Genomic DNA, 10,096 nt, shown 5'->3' with positions numbered 1-10,096 from the left:
GAGCAGCTGATTCATTGTTGTGGTCCAGCTGTGTGCTGGCTCTGCGCTGCTATTTGGGGGACACATCATGTCTTTTGGGTTTCAGGATGCTTTAGTGTTTGACATGGCATCAGGTTTTGTGTGCCAATCAGAAGGTAAGATATTGCTGTTTGTTACGCTTTTGTAAAAGAGATTTTCCCCGCTAGGCTTAAGTGGCGTTTCCCCTTGGGTTCCGTCTGTTTGTTTTTTTCATAGTGTTGTGGCAACGTGGTTGGTGTCAGCTGTTTTCGGACAGCTGTCTCGGGGGCACATCCGCGTGATTTCTTGGTGTTACCTGCGTGCAGGTCGCTCCATAAATCCGCCGGGTTCCAGTGCGTAATTACCCGCCGCAAGCCACATGAAGACTAGGTGAGATTAGGAAGATTTTGGTAAGGCAGTTAGGGGGGAATTCTCTGTTGGGTTTTGTCTTTTCGCCCAGGCGTGTTGACAGTTGAGTACTTTGCTTTCTGATTGGGTATAGGCAATATATTATGGCTTCTTTGTCAGCGTTTGTGGATGCGCCCTCAGTATCTTTCTTGGATGGTTGCCAGAAGGCGCAGTTGATCGAAATAGCAGAGCATTATGAAATTGCTGTTGTAGGGAGCAAGCGGAAACATGACATTAAAGCTGTCATCGTGTCATCTTTGTTTGAGCGGGGAGTGTTACAGAAGAGTGAGTCTGGTGTGGCAGGGGTCGGGCCAGTAGTGGTTCAGACAGCTGGTTTGACATTCGAACAGCAAAAGGAGCTTTTGGCCATGCAGTTTAATCAGGAGAGATTGCAGTTGAAGTTGGAGCAGGAGAGATTGCAGTTGGAGTTGAAGTTGGAGCAGGAGAAGTTGCAGTTGGAGATGAGGGGTCAGCAGCAGGAGGTAGAGAAGTGTTTAGAGGTGGAGAAGGTGCTGGAGGTGGAAAAGATGAAATGTGAGGTGGAACATGCTAGATTACGGCTGATGGGAGAGGGCAAGTTTTCTCCAGGGGAGAATGGTGGTGCTAGGTTAGCATCAGGCAGTGGCGATATAATTTCTTACTTGCGATTAGTGCCAAAGTTCAATGAGCGTGACCCGGACATTTTTTTCACTCTATTTGAACACATAGCAGAGGCAAGAAACTGGTCAGATTCGGACAGAGTGCTGTTACTTCAGTGTGTACTCACTGGGCGAGCACAGGAAGCCTATTCAGCTATTTGTGGCGAAAATACTTTGGACTATGATAGAGTAAAATCAGCGGTGTTGAAATCTTACGAACTGGTTCCTGAAGCGTATCGTCAAAGGTTCAGAAGTGGGGTCAAGGGAGATAAGCAGACACATGTGGAGTTTATCCGTGATTTAACTTCTCATTTTCAGCGGTGGTGCGCGGCAGCAAAGGTTGCAAGTTTTGACGGTCTTTGTGAGCTCATTGTCTTGGAACAATTTAAAAACATTCTCCCTCAGCGTGTGGCCACGTATGTGAATGAACAGAAACCTCCCACCGCATTTAGAGCTGCTGAATTAGCGGACGATTTTGTGTTGACACATAAGGGCAGTTTTGCGGAGAAATATTCTAGGGGTGATTGGAAACGTGGAGAAGACAATGGAGATGCCCGTGCAAAGTTTTCACCAGGCTCCTCCCGTAGATTTGCAGGTACAGGGCGACCCGAGGGGGCCAAAGTGGACCAATGTCACTATTGCAAAGGTGGGGGTCATTGGAAGGAGCAGTGTCCATTGCTGGAAACGAAGGGGAAGCCTCGTTTGTCACCACATGCTCCAGCCATGTGTTGTTCTGCCGTGGTGGATAAAAAACCGTTGGGGTGTAGGCTCGGGCATGGTGCCTGATAAGAAGCCGGTTTGTGCCGACCCGGATGCGGGTTCTGGTTTTGAGCCGTTCATCACTGAAGCGGTAGTATCAGTAGTCGGTAGTGACAAATATGTGCCGATTAAGGTGTTGCGTGATACAGCGGCTAGATACTCATTCATTGTTGAGTCAGTGTTGCCTTTTTCGTCAGAGACAGAAACGGGGGATTTTGTGCTGATGAGGGGCATGGAGATGGGCTTGATCCCTGTGCCACGGCATACAATAGTGCTGGATTGCGAACTGGTGCGGGGAGTTGTGTCTATCGGGGTGCGTCCCGCGTTGCCACTCGATGGGATACATATGATTTTGGGCAACGATCTCGCTGGGTAGTGCTGTGTGGGCTGGTGTGCCACCGCCTGTGGTGGTTTCCAGGCCGGTGGCATCTGGGGAGCCAGATGAGAGTGGTTTGCAGTTTCCAAGTGTGTTTCCAGTTTGTGCGGTGACACGTGCACAGAGCCGTAAAATGTCTGCTGACCCACATGTTTCGGAGTGTAGCAAAAGTAATGTGGTACATGTGGTCTCACTGCCTGATCTCCCTTCGTCGGTGTCAAAGGAGGACTGGGTCAGGAGTCAGAGGGATGATTCATCTCTTTCTGCTCTGTGGACTGAAGTGTTGCCGGCAGAGAAGGTCAGAGACATAGCCCAGGGTTACTTTGTTCAGGGGGACTTGCTGGTGCGTAAGTGGGTGCCCTGTGTTGGTGATGCTGTGGGGGAGGCAATTTTTCAGGTGGTGGTGCCGAGTAGCTTTCGTGATGTGATATTGCAAACTGCGCATGATAGTGGGGGACATTTGGGGATAAAAAAAACCTATGACCGTGTCCTACGCTATTTTTTCTGGCCTCGGTTAAAGCGCGATGTTGCAAGTTATATTAAAGCATGCCACATATGTCAGTTCACTGGTAAACCAAGTCAGGTGGTGAAGCCTGCACCCCTCAGTCCCATTCCAGCCCTTGGTCAACCTTTTGAGCATTTGATCATAGATTGTGTGGGGCCGTTGCCTCCTAAGTCCGGTTGTGCGTACATGCTTACTATAATGTGCCAGACTACAAGGTATCCTGCAGCGTTTCCTTTGCGCTCCATTTCAGTGAAGCCAGTAGTTAGGGCTTTAACCCAGTTCATCTCCACATTTGGGATCCCACGTGTGATTCAAAGCGACCAGGGTACCAACTTTACTTCCCATATGTTCAAACAGATTCTACAGCAGCTGGGGGTCAGGCATAACCGTGCGTCGGCTTACCATGCCCAAAGCCAGGGGGCGCTAGAGCGGTTTCATCAAACATTGAAGTCCATGCTGCGTGCTTATTGTATGGAAATGGGGAAGGACTGGGAGGAGGGACTTCCATGGCTCATGTTGGCGTCCAGGGAAGTCGTTCAGGAAAGTACAGGGTTCAGCCCTAATGATTTGGTCTTTGGGCATAAGGTGCGTGGGGTGTTATCTGTTCTCCAGGATGGTTTGGTTGAGGGTGAGCCACCTAAAAATGTAGTGGACTATATACAGGGCTTTCGTCATCGCCTGTATGTAGCGGTGGAAATGGCAAGGAAAAATTTAGCTGGTGCTCAGGCTAATATGAAGAGACTCTATGACCGTAAAGCCGAGTATCGTGAATTCAGCCCAGGGGATCAGGTGTTGGCTTTGATGCCACTGCAGGTTTCACCATTCAAAGCCAAGTTTGCCGGCCCGTACACTGTTGAGAGTAAAGTGTCAGATCAAAATTACCTGATTGCTACTCCAAATCGGAGGAAGTTGTCTCAACTGTGTCACGTCAACCTCCTGAAACCGTACTATGTTCGTGATACCGTTGGGGATAGCTTCATGGTTAAAAAGTTGGGTGTGGGCCCCATAATGATGGTTGATTCTGTGCTTTCAGATCGAGGGTTGGCTGAGGAGTGTGATGTTAAGGCACCAGATGAACCTGTTATGTCTGGTAGGCTGAGGAATTCGGAGTCGTTATGCCAATCGGATCGCTTGTTGAGTCACTTACCGGCAGCACAGAGAGATGAATTGGCGGCTTTAATCGGGAAGTTTGTGGTACTGTTCGGCGATACGCCATCGCGCACAACTCTCGTGGAGCATGATATCGACGTGGGGGACAGTCCTCCAATTAAGCAGCGATTTTACCGGCACATTAAGGGGAAGGACAACGTTGTGGCGGATGCTCTCTCTCGTGCCCCGGTGGGGTAGGGAGTCTCTCTGGCTCTGGATATTTGGTGTTGTTTCGGGGATCCCTTTGGGGCCTCCGTCTTAAGGGGGGGGGCTGTGATGCCCCTGTGGGTTCATCAGTGGAGAGGGTGTGGCTGTCCTGTCTTGGCTGCATTGATTGCAGTGATTGCATTAACTCAGGGCACCTGGGTCTGGTGCTCTGCAGCTATTTTAAAGCCTCTCTGCTCCTGTCTGCTCTCGCTCTGTTTTTCCTGCAGGCACCCGGCTCTGATGAGTATAACCAATGTGTTGAATTGACCAGTGTTGTGCAAATAAACACCTTTACCTACCCGTTGACATGTTGTGTCTCCTTTTTGTTGTGGCCTTTTGAGCCAGGTCGCAACAATGTGTGTTGGATGAGGTGCTCTGTAAGGAAGTCTGAAGGAAGGGGCGGATTCTTTTCGGCTGTGTACTTTCAAATGTTACTCGAGCCGGTTTCTGAAACGTACCTACCCCACCTTTAATATCGGGGTTTGTTTTTCATTTGTACTAAACGCTCTGCCCATGAAAGAATTCAACTCCCTTTGGGGACCGTCCATTGTTCCGATGGCCCGTTATTGCAAAACCCCAAATTCAACTTTAAAGTCAAACGTAAAACAAGATAGGTGTTTTCCTTCGAGGTCTGCCCTCACCCTTCTGTAACTCTTGGTGTTTGTTTTTCAGATTGAGTCTCCCTACGGTGATTGCCGTGTTTTTCGATGGCCCATTTTGACATTTTTAATTTATAAGGAATTAGTGTTACCCCTGCTCCTGGTCAACATGGTACGGCCCAATTGAGCACACCTGTTTTCACTGATTGAGCTCTGTTCTGTTGATCTGTTTGAGACTCAGGAGCGGCTGTGAAGGACAGGCTACTCTTAATTTGTTTAAAATTAAAACTGTGAATGTGTTTGAAAGTATTGTACTCGATTTATCCATGTGCCATACGCAATTCATGATGATGTCTTCTGCTTTAGAAAAGTACTGGAGTCCATTTCAGTTAAATTGAACAAAATAAAGGCGTAAACACTAGTGATGGCGAGATGAAGCTTTGAGCTTTCCAGCCAATTGGTTCGCAAAAGCTTCATCTCATGAGGCTTCATCATGGGGCTTCATCTCATGAGCTTCATCATGGGCTTCATCTCATGAGGCTTCATCATGGGCTTCATCTCATGAGGCTTCATCATGGGCTTCATCATGGGCTTCATCATGGGCTTCATCTCATGAGGCTTCATCTCATGAGGCTTCATCATGGGCTTCATCATGGGCTTCATCTCATGAGGCTTCATCATGGGCTTCATCTCATGAGGCTTCATCATGGGCTTCATCTCATGAGGCTTCATCATGGGCTTCATCTCATGAGGCTTCATCATGGGCTTCATCATGGGCTTCATCATGGGCTTCATCTCATGAGGCTTCATCTCATGAGGCTTCATCATGGGCTTCATCATGGGCTTCATCTCATGAGGCTTCATCATGGGCTTCATCTCATGAGGCTTCATCATGGGCTTCATCTCATGAGGCTTCATCTCATGAGGCTTCATCATGGGCTTCATCATGGGCTTCATCATGGGCTTCATCATGGGCTTCATCTCATGAGGCTTCATCATGGGCTTCATCTCATGAGGCTTCATCATGGGCTTCATCATGGGCTTCATCTCATGAGGCTTCATCATGGGCTTCATCATGGGCTTCATCTCATGAGGCTTCATCTCATGAGGCTTCATCATGGGCTTCATCATGGGCTTCATCTCATGAGGCTTCATCATGGGCTTCATCTCATGAGGCTTCATCATGGGCTTCATCTCATGAGGCTTCATCATGGGCTTCATCTCATGAGGCTTCATCATGGGCTTCATCTGAACACAAACCCCCTGCTGGTCAAAGTGTGTACAACAGGCAGATTGGACATCTCAACAGTGTGCTGTATCTCATACCAAGTTCCCAATGAGTAAAGCCGTAGAATAACTCTAAACAACGAACATAAAATCATAATTTCATGTTAACAATATTGTTTTTATTCCAGTTGAATGATTGTGATTGAAAAGCCTAAGGAGGCTGGTACACATTGCAAAGAGGGATTTGTATTCCTTAATAATATTCATAAACTGTATTTATGCTTGCATCTATTTATACTTATGACATGTTCCAACCTCTATATGAGTGAGGGTCTGAGCTCTCTTGAGTCCATCGTGTCACCGGGCCCGCCGGGTACAGGAGGGGTAATATGGTTCTTAGTATACATCCATGGGTATTATGAGCGTTGTGGTTCAACGGTTCAACCGATCTAAAGCACTTCCTGAAGCAGTCACGTGGTATCGACAGGCAGCGAGGCTTCGTTTGTCATCGATGACGTCACTGGCCCAAAAAGATACAAGCCTCGATACATGCTTCACAAAAAGCTTCGGGGATTACTCGACACACGCTCCGAAGCCTCTGCGCAACACGTAACATCACTAGTGAAAAGGTAAGAATCTCGAGACAAATTGGGAGTTATTGACAAAGGGATGAAAGAAAGATGAGAAATGTTAGATATGGGGATAAAGGAAAAGAGAAATCTGGTTATTCTGGCACTTTGGAAACCATGTTGATGTAACTGAGTAAGTGTAGTGACAATAGAGTAGCTTTAGAAACGTCCATTTCATTTAAAGGTCACCTATCAGGCTACTGTTAGGCAATAGCAGAGGTCTCAGATATATACATATATAAAAACATGTCTATGAAGTGTTTTGCTCCAAACACCAAACAGATCATTCTAGCCATGCCTCATATCCCTCTGTTTCACTTCCTGTTTCTAAAGAGCTGATTCGGGTATAAAGCTTTAAAGAGGAGGGTCTGAGCTCATGCGGGACCCGGCAGCTACTGTCTAAACTAAATGCTGCCGTGATGAAACGCCATATCATGGATTATCAAGGATTCTCTTTGAAACAGTTTGGAGCTCAAAGGCTTTCTCTCTTGCCGGTTATACCACAAGGTGAGTTCCTTTTTACTTCCTGCTTCTTCACACACATGCTCTCCAGTACAGGTTAGCTCGGAGTGTTAGCCATGCTAATGTAAACACCGACCATATTACGTCCAAAACAGTCGGGCATTGTTTCTGATAGCAATGTTTCTGATTGGGCCGTGGGTCCACATTTCAGATGTTACGTCATATCGGACGCAAATCTGGATCAGCTCCGTTGTTCCCCCGTTTTTAGAGATTTGGGTACGGAGGAAAAGAGAGAGGGTTTTATTCCCTGACGCTGCGTGAGTTCCCCGACACACCGGGGACACACCGGGGACACATGGTGATTGAGAGAAGACATCACAAAGTGACTTTTGCATGATAGGTCCCCTTTAGATTAGCTTTTCTTTTTAATGACTGATTTTCAATGCCATTTTCTGAATGTCTTTCATTTTTTGTAAAGCACTTTGAATTGCCTTGTGTTGAAAAGTGCTATATAAATAAACTTGCCTGGCCTTGCCTTTACATGGGGGAAAAGAGAGGACAGGAAATAATGAGATGTGAGTAAGAAAGGAAGCATCTTGGGAATATTTGAGTTAATGGGAATGGAAGAAAGGTAAGAATACTAGACAAAGGAGAAGAATAGCGTGGGAATGGAAACACACACACAAACACACACACACACACACACACACACACACACACACACACACACACATACATAGGTGACAGTGACGTCAGAGCAGAGCCAGCTGACCAGCCTCGCGCTCTCTGCACATCTCCACGCGGCTGCTGCACGCCCTTTAAACCAGAAGAAGAAGAAGAAGAAGGGGGAGAGAAGGAGGCGACGAAGAAGAAGAAGAAAAGGGGGGAGGAATACTCTCATCCTCGCGCGCATTATTGTCATTTGGACACTTTCCATGGACGCTGCTCCTCAGACAGGATTGCGAGTGTGAGAGTGTGTGTATGTGTGTGTGTGTCTTCGCACAGCTCCACCCCCCCTTCTCTTCGTCGCATCCAGGTGTTGCATTCAAGCGCACTCGACCGCACGAGCCCTCTCGAGCAACAACAAGTTGAAATTCTTCCCGGCTCCGCGCGCGGATCCTACAACCGGATTTTATTCCTTTTTCAATTTATTTTATTTTTGTCGTGCTGGATTTCTATTTATCGTTACGGGAATGAACGTGATTTGAGTAATGTGAACAGTCAGGACGGGAACAACGGGATGTGTGTGTGTGTGTGTGTGTGTGTTTTTAAAGCACATTGGGAAATAATGACAGAGTGAACGGACCCAAGACATTTCCGGGTTATCATGTAAAGATTCCCTGCAGTGTGAGTGGAAGATTGACCGGATTGCTCTTATTTATTTGTGGCTTATTTCCTCCAAAGTGACACCGTGACTGGACCCATCGGTGTTCAGAAACACATCTTCGGGTTAACGTGTGAAGCTTCTCTGCAGTGTCTGGAAACATTCACCGGAGTTCTCCTTTCTTGTGAGCTTTATTTCAACACAGTGAACGGACCCAAGACATGTGTGGGTGACCATGTAAAGATTCTCTGTGTGTGGAAGCTTTACCGGATGTCTCTTTGTTGTGGGCTTTTATTCCCCAACTAAACAAACACATATTTTCGGGTTAAATCCACAGATTCCCCTGCAGTGTGTGTTTGTGTGTGTGTGGACGCCTGGTTGTCTCTCCGCGCGCCCTCATGGTGCGGCGCGAGGACACGGAGCATCCTGATGCTGAGGATGGAGATGCTTGGTTAGATCCTGGAGATGCTTCATTTTGACGAGGATAATAATACGTTTATAGCGCTTTTAAGTCGCTTTTACAAAACACACCACAAATATGAGTGAATTGGAAACATTACAAAGAGAAATACAGAACCGAGAGCATTATGTACGATGGACGATGACCTCCAACCCGAGAGAGAAGCACGCGCCCCCGGTTCCATGCGCACGAGAGGACGTCGCCCCCCGGAGATAACCACGAGGGAGGGATATTAAAGGTCCCCTATTATACTGATCTTCATCAATATATCCCAGGTCTCAGATATATCCAGAACCTGTCTCTGATTGGCTGAAACACCAAACAGATCATTGCAGCATTACCCATAATCCCCTCTGTTTCAGCCATGTTTCCAAAGTGCTGATTCTCTGTCTGTTACTTTAGATGAAAACAAGGAGCCCCTCCCCACGCCCCTCTGAGAGAGGTTTGGTTACAAAGAACTCAATGGTGCTCTAGGAGGAGATTCAGGTGATAAGGGGGGGGTTACCTTGGTTGCTGATTGGCTAATGGATACACAAGACAAAACATCGTTATGACATCATAAAGTGGCCAAAATCTGATCAGCTCATTTTTATAGAAATGGATCAGGACAAAAAGAGAGAGAATCTTTGTTCCTGAAACGTTCAGAGTCTCTTTTCACAGAGAGGACACATGTTGATGTAGAGAGACATGAACAAGTGGATTTTGCATAGGTGATTATAGGATTTAGAGATGGAGCTGTCGGAGGTGCGGTGCTCCAGCGCCAGCGAGGATCTGTACACCATCAACCCCAGCAGACCCAAGCGGCTGCTGTGGCAGAACGCCGTGCGGCACATCACGGAGCAGAGGTTCATTCACGAGCAGGGCGGGGGAGTGGAGGTGAAGCACGAGCCCTACGACCCGCAGGAGAAGACCCGCACCTCGGTGGGTGGGGGGCACAACAACGGGGGCACCAAGGTGTTCCCGGCGCGCGCCAGCAGCGACCTGGGCTTCCTGCAGGTGAGCTGACACTCTTAGTATTTATAGACTCACCCTTCTAACAGTTGAGGTGTAACCTGATAATAGAGCTGCAACTTATAGGCTCTTCAAAGATTCAAAGGTTTTATTGTGTGTGATTTCTAAAAACTCAAAGACGCTTAGAGAATAACACAAAAACGAAGAAAATACAAAAATAGTGCAAAAAGTCTGAGTCTGGAACCCCTCCTAACAACAGAGGTGTAACCTGCACATATGTTTCTTTATATGCGATAGGGCTGCTCGATTATGGCAACAATCATAATCTCGATTATTTGGGTCAATAATTGATATCACGATTATTAAAAACGATTATCCATTTACTTTGAAAACATCGATTTATTG

General features: G+C 47.1%; 1 protein-coding gene across 1 annotated transcript in view; it reads left to right on the top strand.

The window, feature by feature from the left end:
• The first annotated feature begins 9,264 nt into the window (after positions 1-9,264).
• The window catches only part of adcy8 (adenylate cyclase 8 (brain)), a 161,631-nt gene continuing 160,799 nt past the window's right edge, over positions 9,265-10,096 (top strand). The window contains exon 1 of the mRNA XM_034208202.1: positions 9,265-9,736. Within this exon, the coding sequence (XP_034064093.1) occupies positions 9,470-9,736 (267 nt within the window). The 5' untranslated portion in view covers positions 9,265-9,469. The remainder of the gene's footprint in view (positions 9,737-10,096) is intronic.

This window comes from Gymnodraco acuticeps, unplaced genomic scaffold, assembly GCF_902827175.1.
Source record: "Gymnodraco acuticeps unplaced genomic scaffold, fGymAcu1.1, whole genome shotgun sequence".
Classification (NCBI taxonomy): Eukaryota; Metazoa; Chordata; class Actinopteri; order Perciformes; family Bathydraconidae; genus Gymnodraco; species Gymnodraco acuticeps.
This window is presented reverse-complemented; position numbering and strand designations above follow the sequence as displayed.